Source organism: Pseudorca crassidens, chromosome 19 (genome assembly GCF_039906515.1).
Source record: "Pseudorca crassidens isolate mPseCra1 chromosome 19, mPseCra1.hap1, whole genome shotgun sequence".
Lineage (NCBI taxonomy): Eukaryota > Metazoa > Chordata > Mammalia > Artiodactyla > Delphinidae > Pseudorca > Pseudorca crassidens.
Genome location: NC_090314.1, coordinates 10,007,731 through 10,034,162, shown reverse-complemented (window position 1 = coordinate 10,034,162; position 26,432 = coordinate 10,007,731). Strand labels below are relative to the sequence as shown.

At 45.2% G+C, this 26,432-nt stretch overlaps 1 protein-coding gene across 2 annotated transcripts in view; it reads left to right on the top strand.

Annotated features, from left to right (window-relative positions):
- USP43 (ubiquitin specific peptidase 43) overlaps positions 1-26,432 on the top strand; it is a 62,370-nt gene that overhangs the window by 3,044 nt on the left and 32,894 nt on the right. For both annotated transcript variants that reach the window (XM_067714468.1, XM_067714467.1), the window contains exons 2-4: positions 8,558-8,689; positions 16,430-16,533; positions 24,771-24,863. In XM_067714468.1, the coding sequence (XP_067570569.1) occupies positions 8,558-8,689; positions 16,430-16,533; positions 24,771-24,863 (329 nt within the window). The remainder of the gene's footprint in view (positions 1-8,557; positions 8,690-16,429; positions 16,534-24,770; positions 24,864-26,432) is intronic.

The following is a 26,432-nucleotide window of genomic DNA, read 5'->3' as shown; positions in this document are numbered from 1 at the left end:
GGAGCTTACGGTCCAGTGGGAGAGATGGATGTGAGTGAAGTAATACCACAGGCCCACGATTAGAACTGGTGACAAGTGCTACAAAATAAAGATGCTCTATTTACAGTAGCCAGGACATGGAAGCAACCTAAGTGTCCATCGACAGATGAATGGATAAAGAAGATGTGACACATATATACAATGGAATATTACTCAGCCATAAAAGGAAACAAAATTGAGTTATTTATAGTGAGGTGGATGGACCTAGAGTCTGTCATACAGAGTGAAGTAAGTCAGAAAGAGAAAAACAAATACCGTATGCTAACACATATATATGGAATGTAAAAAAAAAAAAAGGTTCTGATGAACCTAGGGGCAGGACAGGAATAAAGACACAGACGTAGAGAATGGACTTGAGGACAAGGGGAGGGGGAAGGGTAGGCTGGGACGAAGTGAGAGAGTGGCATGGACATATATATACTACCAAATGTAAAATAGACAGCTAGTGGGAAGCAGCTGCATGGCACAGGGAGATCAGCTCTGTGCTTTGTGACCACCTAGAGGGGTGGGATAAGGAGGGTGGGAGGGAGACGCAAGAGGGAGGGGATATGGGGTTGTATGTATGCATATAGCTGATTCACTTTGTTATAAAGCAGAAACTAACACACCATTGTAAAGCAATTATACTCCAATAAAGATGTTAAAAAAATAAAAATAAAAAATAAAGATGCTCTACGGCAATTCTGGCAGGAGGACGTGATTGTTTGGGGAAGGTGGTGTGAGAAGGTGGGCTAGGAAGTCTTCCCAGGAGAGGGAACCATTGAGTTGAGTTTTGAAGGATGAAGGGTCAGCTAAGGACATGGGAGGGTGGGAAAGTGCATTATAGTTCCTGAGACTGAAACTGCCAGTCCCTGAGGGGGTGGGGCTGGGCAGGATAAATGCCTGATAAAATGAATTGATGAAAGCCTATGTGGCTGGGGGGAGGGGCTGGAGAATGGGTTTGGGAGAAGCCACAGAAGGTTGTGTAGAGGAGTTTGGTCTTTAAGAGGGATTATTAGCTTCACACCGAGGAAGGGAGGAAGTTGAGAAGCAGCCAGCAGGCTGGAGTGAGTTACTCCAGCGCAGCCACCCGAAAAGGATGGGTCTGTGGTGTTCCCCCTCCCTGGGCCCTGAGTCACCCAGCTTCCCAGTGATAGTAGGACTTAAGAGCAAATGAATAAATACATTTTAAAAATCCTGTCCATGGTATTATCCATAATACTTTGATTTCTAATGATGTAATTCAATGTATATAACTATAAAAAATTGGAAAATGCTAAAATGTAAAAAAAAAAAAAAGATCTGGAACTGCACCCCCTGGAGGTAACCATCACTGCTGTGTTGATGTGCTTCAGATCATGTACAAACAATTGGAAATTCTAGTTTTGTATCCTGCTGTTTTCAGTTAAGTATTATCATAAGACTTTCTCCTGGTCATTAAAATGTTTTATAAAACTTAATTTTTAATGATTGTGTAATATCTCATTAAATGAACCAATCCCTAGGGAGAGGTTTATGTACTGTACAATTTTCCAGCTATCATGCTACATTGAAAATTCTTGTATTTAAATCGTCGTCCTCAGCTCTGATCATTTCCATAAGCTTAATTCCTTGAAGTGAAACGACATGGTCAAAACAAAGATGACTGTTTTGTCCTTTTTATGTTTCTTGCTTTTTTTTTTTTTTTTGCTGTCCGCGGGCTTCTCACTGTTGTGGCCTCTCCCGTTGCGGAGCACAGGCTCCGGACGCGCAGGCTCAGCGGCCATGGCTCACGGGCCCAGCCGCTCCGCGGCATGTGGGATCTTCCCGGACCGGGGCACGAACCCGTGTCCCCTGCATCGGCAGGCGGACTCACAACCACTGCGCCACCAGGGAAGCCCTGTTTCTTTCTTTTTAAATCAATTTTTATGAGGTATAAATTATGTACAGTGAAAGGCACCCATTTTTAAAAATTGAGTTATATGTGAGATATAACACTGTGTAGGGTATATAGTACATTGGTTTGATACATTTGTATTGCAGTATGACTGCCAATAGTAGCATTGGTTAACACCCTTATCTCGTCATGTAACTATCATTTCTTTTAGCTCTGGGAACAATTAAGATCTAGTGTCTTAGGAAGTTTATCGTTTATAGTACAGTTTTGTTGTCTATAATCACTGGACGGGTACACTTCATTTCATTGTACTGTGCAGATATTGCGTTCTTTACAAATTGAAGGTTTGTGACAACCCTGCGTCAGTCAAGTCTATCAGCGCCCTTTTTCCAAGAGCCTTTGCTCACTTTGTGTCTCTGTCACATTTTGGTCATTCTCACAGTATCTACAACTTTTTCATTGTTATTATATTTGTTATGGTGATCTGTGATCAGTGATCTTTGATGTTACTATTATAATTGTTTTGGGCTGCCGTGAACTGCGCCTATATAAGATAGTGAACTTAAATGTGTGTGTTCTGACTGCTCCACCAACCGGCTGTTCCCCCACCTCTCTCCCTGTTCTTGGGCCTCCCTCTTCCCTGAGACACACAATATTGTAATTAGGCCAATTAATAACCCCACAGTGACCTCTAGAGTTCAAGTGAAAGGAGAGGTCAATCCATGCGGCAAATGTCATAGTGGTCTTATTTTCGGAAATTGCCCCAGTTACCCTGACCAGTCAGCAGCCACCAACATGGAGGCCAGACCCTCCACCAGCAACAGATTAGACTCGCTGAAGGCTCAGATGATGGTCAGCATTTTTTTAGCAATAAATTGTTATAGTTATTTATTTTTGCCATTTTATTTTTTTTGAATTTTATTTTATAATCGTTTTTTAATTAAGGTCTGTAGGTTGTTTTTTTTAGACAATGCTATTGTACATTGTCCTACTGTAGTGTTAAGAGACTACAGAATAGTGTGAATATAATTTTATATGCCCTGGGAAACCAAAAAATTCACGTGACTCGCTTTATTGAGATATTTGCTTTATTATGGTGGTCAGGAACTGAACCTACAATAACTCTGAGGTCTGCCTGTACCATGTATCAGTCTCCAGGACTTATTTATCTACTAGTTACAACTATGTACCCTTACACACCATCTGTCCCATCTCTCCACCCTCAGCCCCTGATAACCACTGTTTTATTTTCTGCTTTTCCAATTTCAATTGTTTTTTAGATTCCACATGTAAGAGGTATCATACACTATCTGTCTTTCTCTGTCTGACTTATTTCAGCATAATGCCCTCAAGGTCCATCCACATTGTTGCAAGTGGCAGGATTTCTTTTCTCGGGGCTGAGTAAAAATTTTAAGTGTAGAATCTGCTGAGTTTTGACATGTATGTACCTGTATAATCACCATCCCAATTTTAAGTATTTATTGTTTTTTAGTTTTTAGTTCAATTTTGTTGGGCTTGATTATTTTTAGTACCCACACTGACAAATTTCTTTCCAAATGATTATATCAAGTTGTAGATACATCAGCAATGCGTATTTTCCTAAGTAGTGGTTATTCTCTCTTATTAATTTATTGAACAAAAAGAAATAGCATCTTGTTTTTACATGTGTTTTTTTGATTAGGAGTGAGGTGTTGGATTTTTCTGTGCTTTTTTTTTTTACTAGTTGTAAGACTGCTCTTGGAATTGTCTGCTCATGTCGTTTGTCCGTTCTGCCTCGGTCTTAATGTTCTTTTTTCTTGTTTCTGTAAGTTCCTTAACTCTAGTCATATTTGCTGCACATATTTTCTCCCAACTCTCTCCTTCTCCCTACGGAAAGTTTTAGATTTATTTATCTCATACCTTTTGATAAACATTCTATGTTATGTACTTCTAGTTTTTCTATGGCTATATTAAGGATTTCAGCCATCTGGAATTTATCGTAGCTCACGTGCTTAAGGATCAATTTTAGACTAACAATTTTAGACGTACAGTAGGCCTCAAGCGATACGGCGGAGGCATTGCTTTTTAAAAACAAGGATACCTTCATCACTTGTATGTTTTGGAAGTGCTGGACAAACCCAGTAAGACATGAAGTGGAAATGGAAAAAACAATATGTGGAACAGAAGGAAAATTACTAAATCGTTCTAGAAATCCGTATTTTAGAATGCTTGCTGTCGCTAATGGGTTCAGGTACAACATAGACCGTCCAAAGCAAGACCCATTTAGAAACATATAAAAATGAGATTTCATACCTAAAACCAACCCAATGTATGAAGTAAGTAGGAATACTTCTTAAAACAAATATGTTATAAATTATCAGTGGTGAGAGGAAGAAATACACACACACACACACACACACACACACACACACACGGATAGAGCTATGCCGTATTGCAGGGTAGAAATACCAAATATTGCCGTTCATCTCTCCCAAGTTAAATCCCAAGGACTTAGCTTTTATGCAGTTCTAGTTACGTTTCAATAGACTTTCTATGGAATGTTTTCTGTAGAATCAGTAGGTAAAGTTATCTTAAAAAACTCTGTAAAATACCTGACAGATACTGTTATAATTGGGAAAAGACCAATAAAGAACAGTGGCCACTGTTAAAAGAATTCACGATGTACAAGTTAAAATGAAAAAGAAAATTACCTGCGGTCCCATCTTTCTGTAACCATTTGTTAATGTTTTGCCAGACATTTTCTGGTCTTTTACCTTTCTATCTATAAATATATTTTTAAAATCTCAAATATACATTTTTGTTGTTTTTTTTTTTTAACGACAGGATTATTTATCTTCTTTTCTCATTAGTATTTCCTGAAGCATAATTTTTAAGGCCATCTGAAATAAGTGTGCAGTAAGTTCTCCCCAGATAACTTTGAGATATCTTTGCTTGGATCTCTCATTTCCTTAGGCTAAACCTCTTAAGGTGGAATCACTGTGTTTATAAAGAGGGACATTATTAAGGCCTTATCTTGTCTGTCTTCTTGAAGTTGTCAAATTCTTTCTGGAAAGGTTGTGTGGCTTTATGGCCAGACTAAGAAGACAAGAGTGTCAGTCTTAAAGGATCAGCCTGATTAGCAGGAGAGGAATGGATCTCACATGGAAGAAAGAATAAGTAAAGGTATAGCCCATAGAAGTGGGAAAGTATGTTTGGGGCACCCGAGTGGCTCACTTACCTGGAGCTTTGAAACATGAGATGGAGTGGTGAGTGATGGATGGGGCCAGACTGGAGGAATCTGGATTATTAGGTGGTGAGTCAGCGAGTCGGGAAGGGTTTGGGTGGGGACGTGACATTACCAGCTGGGCTGTGGGAAGAAGGGTCTGTCCTGTCCTGCAGGCAGTGGGTGGTCAGGGGGAGGTGCTGGGGGCCGGGCTCCCCTCGAGGTAGGCATCGCAGTCTGGGTCAGCGGGAGTTAGGACTCAGCAGTGGGAATGGGACTCTGGTGAAGGGGTGGGATGGAAACAGTTGGGAAGGCAGACTCAGAATGCTTGATTGACGTGGGTGTGAGATGGAACCTGCAAGAGGACCCTGACGCTAAGAGAAAGAGCTGATTTTAGAGATTTCAAGCCGGAGGGGCTTGAATGTTGGTACTAAGGATGTAGGTGTGAGGGAGGCTGGGAGGTAGGGTTGCCAGGTAAAATACATGATGCCCAGCTCCATTTGAATTTCAGATAAACAATAACTTGTTAGTGGAAATATATTCCCAATATGGCCTGGGACATACTTATACCACAAACATTACCATTATTTACTGCTTATTCAAGGTTCATTTTATTTGCTAATTGGGCAGCCCTGCTTGGGGGTCAAAGTGCAGAGAAGGCTAGACCCTCCAGTGCACCCAGGCTAGTGTGTTTCAACTAAAGACTCAGAACCAGCGTTTCAGTTAATTAAATCTTGGATTTCGCTTCGGTTCATCCTAAAGTTTCCTTTAAGTCTCAAGGAAAGACGAAAAAAAAGGAAAAGAAAAAAAGCCCAGGGCCTTTGATGAGATTGGCCTTGGTGAGATCTGCTGGGTTCACAGCTTTGCTCACACAGCTACCTTGGGTGGGCATGAACAGAGGACAGACCTACAGGGGACAAGGCCTGCCCTGTGCACTCACACAGAAAAGGAGGTTTGCTTACATTCAGATGCTCGTGCTTGCACAAAAAAGACCCTGGAAGGATGCCACGTAAGAAAATGTTCAAAGTGTCCTCCCTCTGGGGAGGGGAGGGGCACCCAGGCCTGGGAAGACTTTTCGTTACTGTTCTTTTTATATTTTGAATTATTTTTTTTTAAGTAGGTGCATATATTACCCTTTGAAATAAACTTTTTGAAAGCTGGAACATGCATTTACCCAGAAAATGACAAAGCGGTCACCTTGTCTAACAGGACAGCATGAAGGGCACAGGAATGTGGGTGTCGTAGCCCCAGGCCCTAGACTAGTGCCTGGCCCCTAGTAGGCACTCAACCAATAAGTATTTATTAAAGGGATTAAGGACTGGCCCAAACATTTTGTGATCTAACCACAGAAGGATGTTTGCACTTCTCAAGTTTCATTCATTTTAGGAAGAGGCAGTGAGGGAACCACAGGCGTGGTATTTAAGGAAGCCCACTTCGCTGGGCCATGTGGTCATTCTCTAAGAGGAGAGTTGACGCCGTGGGAATGAAGGAAACCACCGTGGAGAGAGAAGGACAAGAAGCTGTCCACCTTTGGGGTGAACAGAGAGAGACAGCGTGGAAATAGACAGAGGGTGTGGGTGGGGGGCCAGGTGAGCGTGCCCCTCAGCAATCCAAGGACCAGAGCTTCAGGGAGGAGAGATGATCACTCTATCAAAACAGTCTACCATGTGATCCAGCAATCCCACTCCTGGGTATATTTCTAGAAAAAAATGAAAACGCTAGTTTGAAAAGATACACGCCCCCCAATGTTCATAGCAGCACTATTTACATTAGTCAAGACATGGAAGCAAACTAAGTGCCCATCAACGGACAATTGGGGGCTTCCCTGGTGGCACAGTGGTTAAGAATCCGCCTGCCAATGCAGGGGACACGGGTTCGAGCCTTGGTCAGGGAAGATCCCACATGCCGCGGAGCAACTGAGCCCGTGTGCCACAACTACGGAGCCTGTGCTCTAGAGCCCGCGAGCCACAACTACTGAGCCCACGTGCCACAACTACTGAGACCACCTGCCACAACTACTGAAGCCCACACGGCTAGAGCCTGTGCTCCACAACAAGCGAAGCCACCACAATGAGAAGCCCACGCACTGCAACGAAGAGTAACCCCCACTTGCTGCAACCAGAGAAAGCCTGCACGCAGCAACGAAGACCCAACACAGCCAAAAATAAATAAAATTAAATGTTAAAAAAAATCTTAATCATTAAAAAAAAAAAATTGGATTAAGAAGATGTGGTATAAACGTCCAATGGAACATTTCTCAGCCATAAAAAAGAATGAAATACTGCCATTTGCAGCAACGTGGATGGACCTGGAGAATATTATGCTTAGTGAAGTAAGTCAAAGGCAAATACTATATGATATCACTTACATGTGGAATCTAAAAAATAATACAAATGAATCTATATTCAAACAGAAACATATAGCACAGGGAACTCTACTCAAAAGAATCTAAAAAAGAGTGGATATATGTATAACCGATTTACTTTGCCATACAGCAGAAACTAACAACATTGTAAATCAACTATACTTCAATAAAAATTAAAATAAAATAAAATAAAAAAGAAACAAAACAAAACGGAAACAGACTCACAGACTTAGAAAACAAACTTGTGGTTACCAAAGGGGAAAGGGACAAATTAGGGGTATGGGATTAACAGATACAAACTACCATACATGAAATAGATAAGCAACAAGGATTTACTGTATAGCACAGGGGATTATACCCATTATGTTGTAACAACCTATAATGGAATAGAATCTGCAAAAATACTGAATCACTACGCTGTACACCTGAGACTAACACAATATTGCAAATCAACTATACTTCAGTTAAAAAAAATATATATATATACATATATTCAACAGACAACCCTGTGGGTTTTCAAAGGACAGGATACACAATGGTAGTCTTTCTGGAAAAAACGATGCCTCCTCCTATACAGAGAACCCTCACAGCATTTGGGGACACTGCCCCCCAAATGACAGGCTTTAGCAGGAAAGACCATTTCTCGCCCCACGTTGTTTCTGACTTGTCATCCTGGTCAAGGCTGAAGCACGACCATGGGTAGGCTTGGTGCTTCCAGGCCCTTCTTTGGATGTTTGAAGGGCCAAATTGCCCCTCAAAGTGCGGGCTTCTCACTGCAGTGGCTTCTCTTGCTGCATGGTCTCTAGGCGTGTGGGCTTCAGTAGTTGTGGCAGGTGGTCTCAGTAGTTGCGGCACGTGCGCTCAGTAGTTGTGGCTCGCGGGCTCTAGAGCTCAGGCTCAGTAGTTGCAGCGCACGGGCTTACTTGCTCCGCGGCATGTGGGATCTTCCCTGACCAGGGCTCGAACCCGTGTCCCCTGCATTGGCAGGCGGATTCTTAACCACTGCGCCACCGGGGAAGTCCCCAGTTGTCCGTTGATGGGCACCTAGTTTGCTTCCATGTCTTGGCTAATGTAAACATTCTTCTGTTCCTTTCAGAACGCTGTCTCCAAGTATGGCTCTCAGTTCCAAGGCAATTCCCAGCACGACGCCCTGGAGTTCCTGCTCTGGTTGCTGGATCGTGTGCACGAGGACTTGGAGGGCGCGGCCCGGGGGCTGGGGTCCGACAAGGTCAGTCGCCCTCGAAACAACACGTGGTGTTTGATTTTCTTTTTTCCCCTTGCGCGTTTACTCAGCTCTTCAAAACTCAATCTTGAAATTCAGATACGTAGATGTTTGCGTATTCTGGCCGCTGTTCACACAGTACCGTTCCCTGCTTCTTCCTCTTTGCCCCTTTTGTTTTAGACCAGACGTTTCCTCCCATTGCAGTTCCTCATCCTCTTTAATCCCAGTGACAGGGTGAATAGGGTTTCTGTTTGGTTTAAAGTTTGAAAAAAAAAATCTCCTTTTTGTCAAAAAAGTTTGGTCATCTGAGGCCATGGGTGCCATTGCTTATTATTTTTAGATGCTTCCATTTTAACTCCACCCTTGCTTTTTCAGTTACTTATCCTACAGAGCAAGCGATTCCCAATCTTTTTTTTCAAGACACAGGATGGATGATCTTGACATGTGGGCACACATCAGTCCCAGATTTGGATGAAACCTCAAACCTTTGGGAGTAAGAAAGCCCTACGATCATTCGTCGTAGCCACCGCTAGTTGATAAATCAGCTGTGTTCTCTATGGGCTTTGCTAACCCAGTGATGGGTTCTACTCTAATCCTATCCTTTTATCTCTCTCTTAAGAAAGTAAAAACGAGTGAAGTTATGATTCCATGAGTGAGCAGAATTATTACAACAATATCCATGAATAATCTGCTATAATTTAAAAAATGTTTCACAAGCTTTGGTAATTAATCAGTCGCATATTACTTTTTATGTGTCTCAAAACTGATCCAGATGCAGCTATAAGAACTGCTGTACTTGTTTTTTTTTGTTTGTTTGTTTGAATTCTGGACATTTTATTCCCATCCCCCTCGTGAATCAATTAAAAAGCCCTTTGGAAGTGTTTCAATCTTTCACCCGTTACCTTCCCATCCTTACATTATCTGCTCAGAGACCATTATTCTAGAGTAATAAAGTTTGAATGGAAAAATGTGACACAAATGGACCTATCTACGAAACAGAAACAGACTCCCAGACGTAGAGAACAGACGTGTGGTTGCCAAGGGGGAGGGGGTTGGGGGAGGGAAGTATTGGGCGTTTGGGATTAGCAGATGCAAACTAGTTTATACAGGATGGATAAACAACAAGGTCCTACTGTAGAGCACAGGGAACTATATTCTATATCCTGAGAAAAATCATAATGGAAAGGAATATGAAAAAGAATGGACATATATGTATAACTGAATCACTTTGCTGTACAGCAGAAATTAACACAGCATTGTAAATCAACTATATTCAATAAAATAAATTTTAAAAATAAAAGAATAAATAAATGGGGGGGAGATTGAATGGCAGTCACAGTTTGTAGGATGAATGAATCGAGATACGTAATGTGCAGCATGAGGACTGTAGTTAATAATACCATACCGAGTGCTGGAAATTTGCTAAGGGAGTCGATTTCAGGCCCTCTCACCACACATAATAAAAGGTAACTACATGAGGAGGTGGATATGTTGATTGGCTTGACTGAAGTAATCATTTCACCATGTAGATGTGTATCAAATCATCATGTTGCACTCCTTAAATACATACGATGTTTATTTAAAGATAAAATGGCTCAAGAAGCTGAGTCATTTTTTTTTCTTAACTTGTCCACACAGCCAGCTGTTGTCTTTGTTTCTTTCCCTTTTAAAAATGACAAGCGGCAACTTTAAGAAAAGGAGGGCATAGCCGTATATGTCTTGAATAAAGAATAGACCTCTTTTAAACAACAATATAATGTAGAAGCTAAGAGCTTGACAGAGCTGCAGAAAGAGTACTCATGTCTGAGACAGCAGGTTGCCCAGTGCATGGAACAGGGAAGATAATGATTGTACAGTGTTCTGTACTCCTCAGAGCACATCTTGGAGTGTTATACACAGTATGAGTAGCTACTGTCATTTGCGGGGTGTTGTTAGAGTTATTATCCCCATTTTATATATGGGTAAACCAAGAATCAGAGAGGCTGTGTAACCTTCCTGAAGCAGCACAGCTTAAGAAGAGGTAGAGTCAGGATTCAAATCCAAGGGAGGTCTGGCTTGAAAGCCTGTTTCCTTATCTTAAAAGGAACCATCCCAGGACTTCCCTAGTAGTCCAGTGGTTAAGACTTCACCTTCCACTGCAAGGGGCACAGGTTCGATCCCTGGTTGGGGAACTAAGATCCCGCATGCCAAAAAGATAGAAAAATAAAAAGAACCACTCCATTCACCCCCAAAACACACAAACGAAACAAAGCAAAAACTTCACCAAACAGAACCTGGGAGGACCAGACACTTAAAGGTTATGGTGGTTTCTCTGGGTTGTGGGATTGTGGGTGATTTTTCTTATACGTACGATGATTTTCTGTTTATCTAATTCAGACCCTTTTAGTTGCAACTTGGTCCAACTTAAGGAGAGGGCATTTATTGTCTTTTAGAACTTGTGAGTCCAAGGGTTGATCCAGCTTCAGGTAAGGCTGGATCCAAGGTCTCCTTATCTCTTGTCTTTCTCTTCATTCTCAGACTGACTCTGCCCATCTAGTGGCAGGAGGGGCCCCTGCAGTGCTCACAGAGCCTTTTTCACTTGGGATTCCAGAAAAAGCCCAGGCAAGAGTCCGATTGTCTTAGCGTGGCTCACATGTCCACTCCTGGGCAGGTGACCAGCAGGATGGAATATTCTGATTGGGCACATGGGTCCCATGCCTGTGGGGTGAACTCCACCCAAATCGCATGGGTAAGGAAGGTTTCTGTAGAGCTGGGGCACGTTGGAAAGGAATGCTGAGATGACAAACGTGTCACTACACTGTATTCCATAATCTTAGCATGAACACATTTTGAAATCAGAATGATGTATTAAAAAGAGAGAGATGTGGCTTCCCTGGTGGCGCAGTGGTTGGGAGTCCGCCTGCTGATGCAGGGAACACGGGTTTGTGCCCCGGTCCGGGAGGATCCCACATGCCGCGGAGCGGCTCGGCCCGTGAGCCATGGCCGCTGAGCCTGCGCGTCCGAAGCCTGTGCTCCGCAACGGGAGAGGCCACAACACTGAGAGGCCCGCATACTGCAAAAAAAGAAAAAAAGAGATACTGTTTATTGAAGTGTGTTACATGCCAGACATTTCATATGATGCTTTTCATGACTTATTTCACTGATGCATAGGAGACACTCAATAAAACCCCTGAATGGTTGAATAAATTAAGTAGTTATCATGCTTTAATATTTGATAACTCATAATAAGGATAATAATAAGTAACTCATAATAAGGTTAATTCATATATTACAGTTAATGGAAATTTAGGTTAAATTGTCCAAGGTTCTTCAACTTCTACCTGTGGAAAGAGAATCAAACCTGAGTCTGTCTATTTCAAAGCCAGTGTGCTGGATCCCTTTCCTTATCCCGAGTTTCTTGTGCCTTCTGTTTCCCACCAGAGGGAGGGAGGAGACCTGGGTGCCTCTTCCTTCTGGCTGCATCTAGAAAAGTCTTCTTGGGAGTTTCCTGGTGGCCTAGTGGTTAGCATTCCAGTCTTTCACTGCCATGGCCCGGGTTCAATCCCTGGTCAGGGAACTGAGATCCCGTAAGCCGTGTGGCATGGCCAAAAAAAAAAAAAAAAAAAACCAACAACAGCAAGCTTTTTGTCCTGTGCCAGGCAGTGCTTCCTACCTGGAAAGTAGGAGGGATAAACAGCCTTCCCAATTACCTTTCAGTCTTCCTCTTTTGTGCCTTTGTGGCAGGAAAAGGCTTTGGACTTAAGGATGAGGAAAAGCACAGAGAGGTTAAGTAACTTGCCCTAAGTCACACAGCAAGTCAGTGGGAGAGCAAGGATCCAGATCTAGAAAATTCAACTCTAGAACAGGGCTTCTTAGCCTCAGCACGTTTGACATTGGAGCTGGGTAATTCTTTACTGGGAGGGGTGTTGTCCTGTGCGTTGTAGCATTTGTAGCGCCCTTCTACCTACCAGACGCCAGTGGTACCCCTAACTGTGATTGATAAGCAAAAATGTCTCCAGACATGGCCAAATGTCCCCTGGTCGGGGGAGGGAAAAGCGTTTCCCCATTGAGAACCTCTGCTCTGGAGCCTTTGCTCCCAACCACAGTTCACCACCCCCAAACCTTTCTTTAAGACGCCTTTGAGTTTATTTAAGCCAATAATCCATAACAACTTCAAAACCCACATAAAAGCAGCCCTAATTGGTCTTCCAATTTCCAATGTGCCCCGCTACTATATGTATATGTTCTCCACGCTGCAGCCAGAGTGATCTTTTCAGAAAGGAAATAAGATCACGTCACTGTCCTGCTTAAATTCCCCTGGTGGCTTCCTGTTGCACTTACAACAGAATCCGGACTCCTATGCGGCTGACGGGGCCCTACCTGACTGGCCCACCAATCACTCCACCTGGTTTCAGGCCCCTCTGCCCCTTGCTCATCGTTCTCAGCCACGCTGGCTGCTTTCTGTTCCTTTAATGGCTAAGGGTGTCAGGAGGGCACCACAACCCAGCAAGACCAGGGGTGCTTGTTGGCGAAGAGAGGAGCTTGGCCCACTCTTCATTTGATCTGACTGAAACCAGAAAAGATCTTTTTCTCTGTCTGGGGTCAAAACCTCTCCTGAAATTCACTCTTAGAAAATCGGGCTGCCTGCGGAGGCCTGGCTGTGAACGCTTGAAGGTGAAAGAGCAGAGCTATTGGACTATTTGGCACAAACTTGATTTTCTGTTTCCAAGAAGGAAAGGGACTGTCCCCTGTGTAACTCTGAACAATTTTTCTTTCTGAGGTTATTTCTGTTTCAAAACATATGAAAGCCATGTAGTTCGATTTATTTGAAACTAGAATAGAAAACATAAGGACCGCTTTCTTCTCTGTTAATGCAACGACAAATGTTTTTGTCTGGTGAATAGGGCATCTTTTTACTATCCGGTAGACACTGTGACACTAGCAACCTTTTGGGTAGTTTATCATACAGGAAACGCCACTTTTGCAGAATTAAGAAAGGGATGAGGGTGGGGAGAGGAACAGGAAGCTAACATTTATTAAGCATCTACTATGTGCCAGGCAGGATACCCACATCTTTTTTGGTTCAAATGATGGCTCCGTGAGGTGGATGTAATAGTCCGATTCCTTTTAGATGCGGAATGAGGCTCAGGGAGGGTTTTAGGGTCACTTGGTTAGCAGGGTAGCGCCAGCCGGGTCTCACCTGATAGACCATGCTTTGTGAGTGACCCTCTGCTGCCTCTTACCCCAGCCTTGTCTGGGATTTTCACTTTCCATACCCATCCTTGGATGGTCACGTCCACAGCCTCTCTCAACGCGTGCTGCCTTATCGTCTGGGTGCAGACGCAGCCCGGATCATTGTGAGGTCTTTGGTTGCGAGGAACGGCAGCCAACCAGATGCCTCAAACAAGAAGGGGATTAGTTGGAAGGCCAAGGGGGAGTGTGCAGAATCGAAGGGGAGGCTGAAGACCAGGCTTGGAACCATCAAGAACCAGACAGCTCTGGGGTGAGGGTGTCTCAGTGGCAGGAACAGCTCAGTCCTCCAGCCTGGACACTAGAGTCGGTGTTTGCAGGCTTTGGGTCACTCCGCCCATGGTTGACACGCAGGGCAGGAACATCTCATCCGTCTAGCTTGGGTCATGTGCCTGCCTGTCTCTTGGTAAGGGAGGACAGGACCCCCGAGGAAAGAGCCTCCCCCACCTCCCCGTGGACTGAGGCTACTCCCAAAGAAGAAGGGTCAATCCTGAGCAGGCCCAGATGCCAGTGTCCGCTCTGTACCCAAGTTCTCTCTCTCCTCCGAGCCCTTCAGTTACCTGCCGTAGGTGTCTCTGCCTCGAACTTGGCTTGCCCTCCCCTCCTCCCCTGACCCACTTCTCCTTTTGCCTTTCCCTCTTCTGTTAATGGAAAGTGGTTCTCCAGGCATCAGACTGGAAGCTTGGAGCTGGCCCTGTGTATCCCTCCTCTGTCTCCGTTTCCTTCCCCAGCAGGTGCTCAGTTAGGAGCTGTGCGCACAGGGTGTCTTGATTGAGTTCCTACCTCCTTTTTATTTTCATGGCTCCTACTCTAGTTCACCCTGTTGGCACCCGGACCCTTGAGCCTCATGATTTGTGTCCTAACTCCAGACGCCCCCTCCTTCATCGTGCCCACGCCTGTCAGGTTATAGCGTGTCTCTGTGCGTGTAGCCACCGCTTAGGTTCAAAACCCACTAGACACTCCCCTTCATGTAACAACAGCAAACACTTACACAGTGCTTGCTGTGTGCCAGGCCCTATTCTAAGTGTTTTATATACATTAACTCTTTTAATCTCAAAATATCCCTAGCACATTGGTACTATCGTTCATTACCCCTTTATGAAATTGGAAAACCATGGAACAAAGAGTTTAAGTAATTGATTTAGCTGGATCAGAGGTTGAGAAACTCTCACAGCTAAGTACCAGTGCAGGGATTTGAACCCCAGCAGTCTGACTCCAGCGTCTAACCCTTAACCCTGGTACTATGCTGTTTACTGAACCAGGAATCTTCTTTAGGACATTTAAGGCCCCATCCAACATGGTACCAGACTCCCTCTCTAGCTCTGTTTTCTACTCCCCTTTGTACATCCTGTATTCTGGTCAAATTGGGTTTAATGAAATAGTGGGACTGACTCTTCTTAGTATTTGTCACTCTTATTTGTACCAAAATTTTATTATGAAAAATTTCAAACATGGAAAAGTTGAATTCCTTATACAGCGAATATCTCCTACCCACCACCTAGATTCTATAATTTACATTTTACTAAAATTGCTTTATCATGTATTTATCTGCCTATCCATCCGTCTGTCCACTCATCACTCCATCTTTTTCTCATCTTTTTTTTTTGGATGCATTTTAAATTAAATTTCAGACATCAGTACATTTCTCCCCAAACACTTCCCCTGTGGTCCTTTCTCCTGGCTCTTTGCCGGCCTTAAAAACGGATGTGATGTGGCCATAAGCCATGGAATTCCCGCAGCTACCAGAAGGTAGAAGAGGCAAGGAACGTACTTTCCCCCAGAACCTCCAGAGGGAGTGCGGCCTTGCTGACACCTTGGTTTCGGCTCCGTGATGCTGATTTTGGATGTCCAGTCTCGAGACCTGTGAGGGGACACATTTCTGTTGTTTCAAGCCACTAGTTTGTGGTCGTTTGTTACAGCAGCAACAGGACACTTATATGTAAGGGAATGTAGAGAAGGATACAATAGGACAGATTGTGGAGGGAGGAGACTCATGCATCCATTATTCTAAGGTGCAAACCTGGTCTGTCTGAGAAAGAGAATGCTCGTGTGAAGACTGGCTCCCTGGAAAATGTGGACAGAAACAGCTTAGCAGGCGGAAGATGGGCAGATTTGGTGTGGATGTATTTGAAGTGATGGCAGCTCACCCAAGTGAAATGTACAGAAGGCATCTAGACACAGGGGGCCTAGAAGGATGGAGGTAAAGAACGGGGTTCTCCACCAAGGTTCATGCTCTTTCAGCGCTCACACGCACACACACACACTCTCATAGTCTCTCTCCCGCTGTCTCTCTCTCCTCTCTGTCTGTCTGTCTCTGTCTCTCTTGGAATTGGGGAGGTCCAGGGATTGAAGGAGAGGTGGATTACGGTAAGACAACATGGAAGGTCCTGGTTCTGCAGGTTTAGGTCCATAGAATGGTGCTGAGGACCCAGGAGGAGGTGTAGGTTCGCTGGTCTGAACGCAGTGGAGTGATGAGAGGCACTTCTGATCTTGCTTCCTCTCCTCATTTCTTTGCAGCTTCAACCTGAAGCCAGGAAGACCTCCGAGGACCTCCCGTCGCCATCAGCTCAGCTTCCTCTAGGCCAAAGCTTTGTGCAAAGCCACTTTCAAGCACAGTACAGGTAAGAATGGGGGGTGTTTAGAATCTGTCCTTAAGGGCTCAGCAAACTCCCATGCTGGTAATTAACCTCCCTTTGCCAGGTTTACCCCGAGATTACAAAACAACAGAAACCATAAACACCCTTCTCTCTCCCATTATAAGTCCCAATTAACCACTAACTTCTATTGTCTCTGACCCTCAGTATTTCATTTTTTTGTGTTTTTTATTTTATTTTTGGCTGCGTTGGGTCTTCGTTGCTGCGCACGGGCTTTCTCTAGTTGCGGTGAGTGGGGGCGACTCTTCATTGCGGTGCGCGGGCTTCTCATTGCGGCGGCTTCTCTTGTTGCGGAGCACGGGCTCTAGGCACGCGGGCTTCAGTACTTGTGGCTCGCGGGCTCTAGAGCGCAGGCTCAGTAGTTGTGATGCATGGGCTTAGTTGCTCCACGGCATGTGGGATCTTCCCGGACTGTGGCTTGAACCCGTGTCCCCTGCGTTGGCAGGTGGATTCTTAACCACTGTGCCACCAGGGAAGCCCCCTCAGTATTTCTTTTCTTTCTTGCTGTCTCCTGGGTTTTCCATCCCCGCCTTGAAGGAGAGGTGATGCAAGCATGGTTCTCCAGAGTATGAATGTGGAGGCCAGGATCTCCCCAGCAGGCCATCATTGAGAAGTGGATGAGATTTTTCTGGTTTGTTCTTTATTGCCAGAGAGCCAAGTTTCACACATTATTTCGAGTTCAAGATTTCCCAGCATAATGGAGGATATAAAAGATATATAATTATATAGACTCTGACTTCAGAAAGTATATGTTCTCTTTGGGCTTTTATATATGACAGTTCAGAGATTCACGTAAGGCAGAATATTTTCAAGAATGACAATGTTGTAGTGAAAGCACTAACCCCCGGGGCTTCTCGGAGGAGGTATGCCTTTCCACGGGCTCTGCAGGATGAATAGGGTTGAAAAGGGTGGGAACATATTCAATGAGAGTGACATCCGCTTCGAGGTGGGAATGAGCGCAGTGATCAAGATTGAGGGGAAGCCACTGGTTACATATATGTTCGCCCAGATAGTTTCTGATTTAACTTAGAAGAGCCCAAGGAGATGAGGTACAATCTGGGGTCAGGCATTTCGCGAGGACACACAGTAAATGGCAGAAGCAGGATTTGACCTCTGAAGCACAAGTCCTGTTTCTGCTTCTTTGTAATTCTTCCTCTTGGGTGGCTCTTCCATCTGACCTTGTTCTTTTCCTGTGAGGTTCTGCTGTTACTTCATGCACAAAAGCTTTGCCTTCCTGTTCTCCATTATGGATACCAAAACTTTTTTTTTTTTTTGCGGTACGCGGGCCTCTCACTGTTGTGGCCTCTCCCGTTGCGGAGCACAGGCTCCGGCTGCGCAGGCTCAGCGGCCATGGCTCACGGGCGCAGCCGCTCCGCGGCATGTGGGATCTTCCCGGACCGGGGCACGAACCTGCATCCCCTGCATCGGCAGGTGGACTCTCAACCACTGTGCCACCAGGGAAGCCCCAAAACATTTTTTTAGATTTTTCTTTTGGATGTTGCATTAAATCACTTTCAAAGGTGGGCTTTTCTCTGAGTCTTCTGCATGCTCTTCTCTTTCCTTTGCCCTGTTGTCTTTTTCATAAGCTTCCTGTTGGTTTTTTATCTCTTATTTACTTCAAACAAAGTAACGATTATTCAGCCTTCTAGAATTCACTCACAGCCGTTTACTTCCATACTTTTGGGAGATTTGTATTCTTTGTATTTAGAAAGGAGAAGATGCCTTAAAATTGCCCAGCAGTTGTGCTAATTTAGGATTTATGTTATATTCATGGATCGCCCATAATATAATTTGGACGTGATCACTGTCTTTGAGGTGATTATTTATTTAGGAAGAGCAACTAGTTTCGGAAACACTTTGGAAGAATGCCAAAGCTGCTTTCCCACTGGAACGGAAAATCCATAGCACTTGAGAAGTTCCCTCACCCTGCCCCAGCGGGGAGAAGGACCTCAAACGACCTTGAATGACAGCCACAGTGACCCTGGGGCACTCCCCTCCTGCCCTGGCTTGCTTACATTGGGTAATTCAGATCTCTTCTGGATGAGCCCCTGTCTCATCGTTGTCCATGAAGAAATGCCCACTGGAAGCAGCCGCCTAGCACAGGGAGATCAGCTCGGTGCTTTGTGACCACCTAGAGGGGTGGGATAGGGAGGGTGGGAGGGAGACGCAAGAGGAAAGAGATACGGGAACATATGTATAGCTGATTCACTTTGTTGTAAAGCAGAAACTAACACACCATTGTAAAGCAATTATACTCCAATAAAGATGTTAAAAATAAATAAATAAAATAAAATAAAATAAAATCCACCCCCAGAAAAAAAAAACAGAAATGCCCACTGATTTCCTAAGAGAAGTGGTGATGTACTACGAGATTTACATGCAGGAAACCTAGATTTCGTGTCTACTAACTCACCTTTTAGCCATGAAAGCTGCTTGCAGGGCATCTGTCTTATCTCCAGGTACTCAAAGCAGAGGCTGCTTGAAAGCAAAATAAGGAGACAGAGGAAAACAATAGAGGAGGAGGGAGAAGAAAATCTAGAAGGAGGGAGGGGGAGGCATAAGGCAAGGGCGGGTTAGAACTTGGGGAAGGGTCAGCGTGATTGGCTTCAGGTGCCCCTCCTCTGTGTCTCCGTACCATAGATCTTTCTCCACTCACTCATTCTCTCTACCTTCTTCCCTTCTTGTCCACATATCCTCTTTTCCTTCTTGCACATCCTTGAGCATCTGATACTGCGCTTGGTCCAGTGGCTACAACGAAGGGTGTAACTCCTTGCCCACAAGAGGAAATACTAACCAAGCAGATCCCTTTATTCTCTGGGTGTTTAATCCATGCCTACTACATGCCAGGTCCTCTTCTAGGTGCTGGGAATTGAGCTGTGAAAGGAGTCAGCCCCTGTCCTCAAGGAGCTCACATTCTACTGGGGGAGGTGTTAGATAATACACACATAATACACACGCAACAATTTGCGATGATGATGAATGTCACCTGGGAGGCGGGGTAGGCCGCTAACCTTAGATAAGGTGTTCAGGCCGGGCTTCTTTGCAGAGGGGACATTTGAGCTGAGAACTGAGTGACAAGGAGCCAGCTGTTGAAATATTTGGGGACAGGGTATTCCAGGCAGGAAAAGCAGCAAAGGGTCTGGGGTGGGAGTGATCCAGGCAAATTCAAGGAACAGAGGGCCATCGAGTAGTGAGGGGTGGGAGGTGAGGCTGGACAGGTGGGCGCGCACCTGGTCGTGTGGGTTGTAGCCTCAGGGGCAAAGGGAACCACTGCAAAGTTCAAGGCAGGGTGTGGTCTAATTTTCCATTTAAGCAATTGGCTGGTGGGGACTTCCCTGGTAGTGCAGTGGTGAAGACTCCGCACTTCCACTGCAGGTGGCACAGGGCTGATCCCTGGTCGGGGATCTGATCCCACGTGCCCTGCGGTGTGGCCAAAACAAAAAAGAAGAAAAAAGAAAGAAATTGGCTGGTTGTTTTGGTGATGAAGGGAGGCAGGGCTGGGAGCTGGAGCAGCAGGTGATGTGCTGTTCTCTCAGTGGGAGAATGGTGGTGGCTGGACCATGAGGTAGTGATGGAGATGGAGGGATGTGGGCTGGTGGGGAACAGAGTCAACAGGACTTGCCAGCGGGTTTAAGGGTCAGGGGCAGAGGGACCAAGGAAACAATGAGCATCTAGGGTGACTCCCGGGTTTTTACATAGTTGTATAACTGGCACATGCTTTGATGGAAAAATGGAGGGAGCTTTGAAGGGCACGTTATGGATGTGAAAGCGGAAAAAAACTCTTGTTTCCCTTTGCATTACTCTTGACTACTTCCACACTCACAATCCTTCTGACCCCAGATGTGTGGGTGTTTTTCCCACACTAAGCAATTCTGCGATTCTCTCTGGACGCCAACTGAGTGTCCTACAATTTAACTCAATTCGGCACTACCTACTTAGAGCGGGCATGGACCCCGCAGGTCAAGGGCTCAGTCCCACCGGACTGCCTGCCCGCCGGACACCAATTGCAAGTCCCGGGTCGTCACCTGCGCTGCTGACCGACTGGCTATAAATTGGAGGTTTCCACGGCCCCCTCCTCAGGTTCAGTGATTTGCTAGAGTGGCTCACAGAACTCAGGAAAACCGTTTACTTACCGGGTTACCAGTTGATTTGGAAAGGCTATAACTCAGGAACAGCCAGATGGGAGATTCATAGAGCAAGGTCTGTGGGAAGGGGCGAGGTTCCGCACCCCTCGCTGGGGGCACCGCCCTCCCAGCACCTCCCCACGGTCACCAACCTGGAAGCTCTCCCAGCCCCTTCTGCCGGGGTTTTTATGGAAGCAACATTATGTAGGCATGATTGATCCAATTATTGGCCATACGTGGTTAACTCAACCTCTGACCCCCTTCTTTTTTTCCCAGGAGGTAGGGGTGGAGCCCTCTAATCCCATGCTTGGTCCCTCTGGCGACCAGCCCCGCTCCTGTGGTTTTCTCTGGGGGCTTTCCAGGTATCACCTCATTAGCATAAACTCAGGTGTAATGGGATGGGGTTGGTTATGAATAGCAAAAGATGCTCCTTTTACCTTCATTCTTGCTCTTATCACTTAGGAAATTCCAAAAGCTGTAGGAGCTCTGTGTCTGGAACAACTGTTGGAGACCAATTATATATTTCTTATTATAAATCACAGTATCATAAGGCGTGAGTCAGGGGAGGATTCGTGAAGAAGTGACTTTTGAGCTGATCTGAGACTTAAGACCACAAGGACCCTTTGTCGATTACTATAGAATGATGAGTAAGAAGCAAGATATTCATGCTGGAAAAAAAGACTGGTGACAGCTAAAAATAGCTGCTTTCTGCCTGCAGCAGAGTTAAGAAAAAATGTAGTTAGAGACGTCCACCTAGGCTAGGACTTTTGAGGTCTGAAAAGTGATTTTCTGTAGCCGTTGGTGGGCATCAGCTCCACACTGGAGCCCCTGAGGGTGATACTTGCTGTCCTGGACCCTCTCCAGCCTCTTTTCCTCGGGGGGAGGTTGCCTGGGATGGAGGACCGCCCTGGCATCGGCCTTTATGAAACTGAAAGCTGGAAATGTTATTATGGGTTAATTCAGAGATCCCTGTTCACCAAGATTCTCCCTCCATCTCCCTTGTCCTCCTTTTCAGGGGGCTGAGTTTTTGCCTTTGGCTGGAGGAGAGAAGGAAGAATAGTACTGGAGTGCTGGAGGTTATAAACTAGAGGACAAATAATTCGTTATTCTATATGATTATTACCACAGCCTGAAAACATCTGCAAGTTTAATAGCCAAGGATTGTTGCAACGTTGGAGTTTGGGCTACAGGTGGGATTGTGCGTGTGCGTGTGCGTGTGCGTGTGCGTGTGTGTGTGTGTGTGTTCATCTCTTCACAGCATTCATAGCTTTTATTCACAGAAAGCCTAATCTGGTCCCCGTTACAGGCAGCATTCCCTTTTAGGCAGACTATGTTTTGGAAGGCTTCCTCAGACCAGATCTTGGAGAGGTGACATCTTGCTTATGCGTCATCATAATTACCTTGCCGACTTGGACATCCGTCTCGCCAGCCAGGGAGCAGGTGAAGCTGGCCAGGTTGGAGGTGTCAGACGTATATTCAGCAGCAGTGAGAGGCCAGAATGTGAAACGAGCAGTGCCATTTGGGGACATTTGTAACCAGTGGAGAGCAAAGAGCAGTTCTGAGTTTCAGCAGCAGGTGAGAGGCTGGCTTTGGAACAGAAACAATTTGACAAGGAGGATGAAATAGCTTGGGGAGATGGGCAAGTGAACATTGAAAGGCATTGGGGTGATTTTCTGTCTCTTTCCTCTGTGAGTACCTGAGAGATAGTAGGACAGGACCGTGAAACTCTGGGGGAGATGGCAAGGACGAAAGGACCCCCAGGCCACATTTGAGGTGTAGGTGGAGCCTGGTAACATCTGGAGTTTTCTGTGAAAGTGACACTGTCCTTCCCCCTGATCTGTTGGTCGCACTCACTTTCCTCATTTCTCATCCTTTGAGGAACAGGTGCATTTCATGTCCTCTGTGTGGTTTATTATGAAAACAATACATTTTCCCCATCCTTTAAATACAAAATTAGACCGTTCTGTGATTTCGCCAAACTACACATCTCTTGCTCCCTGCCAGAGATTCATGGCTGAATCTAAAGGCCATATCCCTGAATCAGTTGACTATGATGTATCTGCAAGAAAGATGCAGGCTCGCTTAGTTTTAGTAGCTTTAAAGAAAAAATGAATAAGTCAAAGAAAAATATTCCTTCTCATTTGTTCACTTAAATATAAAACAGGGATTTGGAAATTTCCCAGGGACAAAAATACATGTTTCAGGCCTATGTTACGCCACGGTACGTGATGGGTGAGGGGAGGAGAGGGGAGGGAGAGAAGCTGCGGTGGCAGAGGGGCCCCCACAAATGGCAGGTCCCCCTGCTGGTTGGAGCTTGATGTCTGATGCCTTCTTTTTACCAAAATATCGTGATGGTTTTCCCAGAGGGAAATTTACCAGAGAGTGATTGAACATTAAATACTCCGGTCTGTACTCGGTTCTGTTTTCTAAAATCATGGTTGGCATTCTATGAACTTGTATCCAGGAAAGCCTACTTGCTATGAGCAGAGCACTTAGGATTGCCTGGGACAACACCCTGAAAACCTCAGGGGTTCTTGCTGGGCCCTGGCTTTTTCTATTTTGTCTGCTCAACGGAAAACCAATCCAGCAGGACTGGTGCTTTCTGTCGAGATTCAGGAAACCTGATTCTGATCCCAGCTCCGGTTTTCTTGCTGGCTTACCCTAGGGCTGTCCAGTGCTGAGAGCAGGACCTGTGGCGGAGTATGCTTCCCTATTCCCAAGGAAATTCATGTAGATTTTAGGAGAAGGAATGTAGCATCCAGAAACCCCTTATATCTTGGAAGAATATGGAGCATTATATGATGAAGGAAATAAAATAAGAGCACCCGGGTGGAATATAAAACTCGCCTTTCCCTCTCAGAGATGCATGCTAAATACGGGAGTGTTAAATTTCAAAGAGCTTAAAGAATATAAATAAACTATGTGGATCTACTTGTACTCACGACATGATGATGGGCATGGGCTCTGGAACCTGAGCCAGCTCTGCCACTTAAGAGCTGTGTGTCCTTGGGCAAGTGACTTAACCTCTCTGTGTTTCCATTTTTTCTTCTGTAAAATGGGGATCATCCTGGTTCTTATGGCTAGCACACGGGTTAATCCATGCACAATGCCCAGTTTTTAGTAAATTCTTTCACCGTTACTACTAGCTGCTATTTTCTGAACTTTGTTTCCTTTAGCCGTCCAATGAGGCAGGTGGATTGCATCAGTGGTTCTCCGCCTGGTTGAACACTAGAGTCACCTGGGGAGCTTTTAACATTCTGATGACTGTGCCTCTCTCTCCCTGCTTCCCTTGAAACAGAATCTCAAGGAGTGGGGCCTGGACCTCTGCATTTGAAAAAAGCATCCTATGTGATTCTGGGGCCCAGTGAGACTGAGACCTTTGAGCTTGAAAGCTGTCACAGTATCTTTCTATTTGGAGGGGTTACAGCCTCCCTTCCCATACTCAGTGCCCTCATACATGTGACTATATCCTTTTTAAGAAATTGAGATGAGTCACATAACATAAAATTAACCCTTTTAAGTGTGCAATTCAGCAGAATGTACACCCACCATGGTGTGCAACCACCAGTTTTTTCTGGTTCCTAACCATTTTCGTCACCCCCAGAAGAAAACCTGGTACCCATGAAGCAGTCACTCGCCAGGCCTCCTCTTCTCAGCACCTGGCAACCGCCAATCTGCTTTCCGTCCCTATGGCTTTACCCACTCTGGATTTTTCACATAATTGGAATCAAAAATGTGTGGCCTTCGGTGCCCGGCTTCTTTTACTCACACGATGTTTTCGAGGTTCATTCGTGTAACAAGTGTCAGGACCTCGTGGCTGAATAATAATCATCGTGTGTCTGTAACATTTTGTTTACCCGTTTACCCATTGACGGACACTTGAGTTGTATCCACCCTTTGACTATTGTGAAGAATGCTGCCATGAACCTCTGTGTACAAGGGTTTGAATACCTGTTTTCAGCTCTTTGTGGTACAGATCTCGGAGTGGAATCGCAGTGGTGGCTCTCTAATTAACTTTTTGAGGAACCGCCAAACCGTTCAGTGTGATTAAACTTTCATGTGTATCCTCTACCCTCACAGATCTTCCTTGACCTGTCCCCACTGCCTGAAACAGAGCAACACCTTCGATCCTTTCCTGTGTGTGTCACTGCCTATCCCCTTGCGACAGACGAGGTACGTGAGCATCATGCCCGTGAACTTGACTTCCATCCTTGGGAATCTTTTGGGCTTGCAGCTGCATTTTCTCCTTTGCTTCTCAGGCAAGTTTGCAGCTTGGGGACGTTCAAGGATTGAATGGGACAATGAACGTGAAAGGTTACAGAGTCCCTTCTTTAGCCGAAGAAGGAATTATAAACATGCTTTTGTTTATCAGCCCTGTTGCCAGGCTTACGTCTTTAGCCCATTCAGAAGCCGGCACCAGCCAGTTGGTACCACTCAATCAGACAGGGGCGAACTGCAGAAAATCTGTCACCCTCTGCTTTGCCCTGCTTTATTTCCAAATCCTTTTTCCTCTTAGTGAAGGTGTAGGAAAAGGTTTATTTAAGGAGCAAAGAAAAAGGAAAAGGGTTGTTGGGAGATATGAGGAAAAAACAGAAAAGAGGAGGCAGGGTTAGGTAGGAGGTGTAGTCACTGCAAAAGTAAGAAGCATATAGTGCAAGCATCCCAGAAGTCCAGGGCTTGGCAGTGACTGTTAAGGCGATGGCCCGTGTCAGTCTCATGGAATTTTAGCGAACTATATGGGGCGCCTTCACTGTCATGGAAGCTGGCATTTCTTCCCTGGGTTCCTCACCTTTGTAAAAACCATTTCTCTTGCCCTCTGTCTGTTGGCATCCTCCATCTTTAGGATGCAGTGAAGACATGACGGCTTTGTAAAGCCTTTCCTGGCAACTTAATCCCCCTTTCTGCTCTGAATTCCTGTGCTGCTGACTGTCTATGCCACAAATATAACACTGGCTTATCCTATCATCAGATGATGGCTACTGATAGATATGAGCTGTGATACCTGGCCTGAGGCAGCATAGCACAGTGGTTAGGACCACTGACTCTGGGGCCAGACTGCCTGGGTTCAAGTCCCAGTTCAGCTAACTAGTTGTATGAATTAGATAATTACTGCAGTATAGAGCAGGGGAAACAGGAGCTGGAGGGGTGAGCCCTGGTATGCTGCTGGGGGTAGTAGGAAGTAGAACCAGAGAGAGTCCAGAGAGGTTGGGGGGCAGAAGGGCTGTATCCAATCACCAAGGGAGAACTTCAGGAGAGTCTCATCAACAGGGTTGAGTTGTCCTGGAAGAAGCTTGACTGCTCCACTTCTCAGACTTTGAGTTTCTTTTTGCTTAAGCTTATCTATTTAACAAACAGAACCTGGAGACTATATAGATCTGTACAGATGGTCCCTGACTTATGATGGTTCGGTATACAATATTTTGACTTTACAATGGTACGAAAGTGATGAGCATTCAGTAGAGACGGTGCTTCACATTTTGAATTCTGATCTTTTCCCAGATGAGCGGTATGAGGTGTGGTCCTCTCTTGTGAGGCTGGGCAGGGGAGCACCACAGCTCCCAGTCCAGCCTGGTGATCACGAGGGTAAACAACCGATACACTTAAAATCACTGTTTTTCACTTTCCATATAGTATTCAATAAATTACATGAGCGATTCAACGCCTTATTAGCACGGAAGCTTTGCGTTAGATGATCTGGCCCAACTGTAGCCTAATGTAAGTGTTCTGAGCACGTTCAAGGTA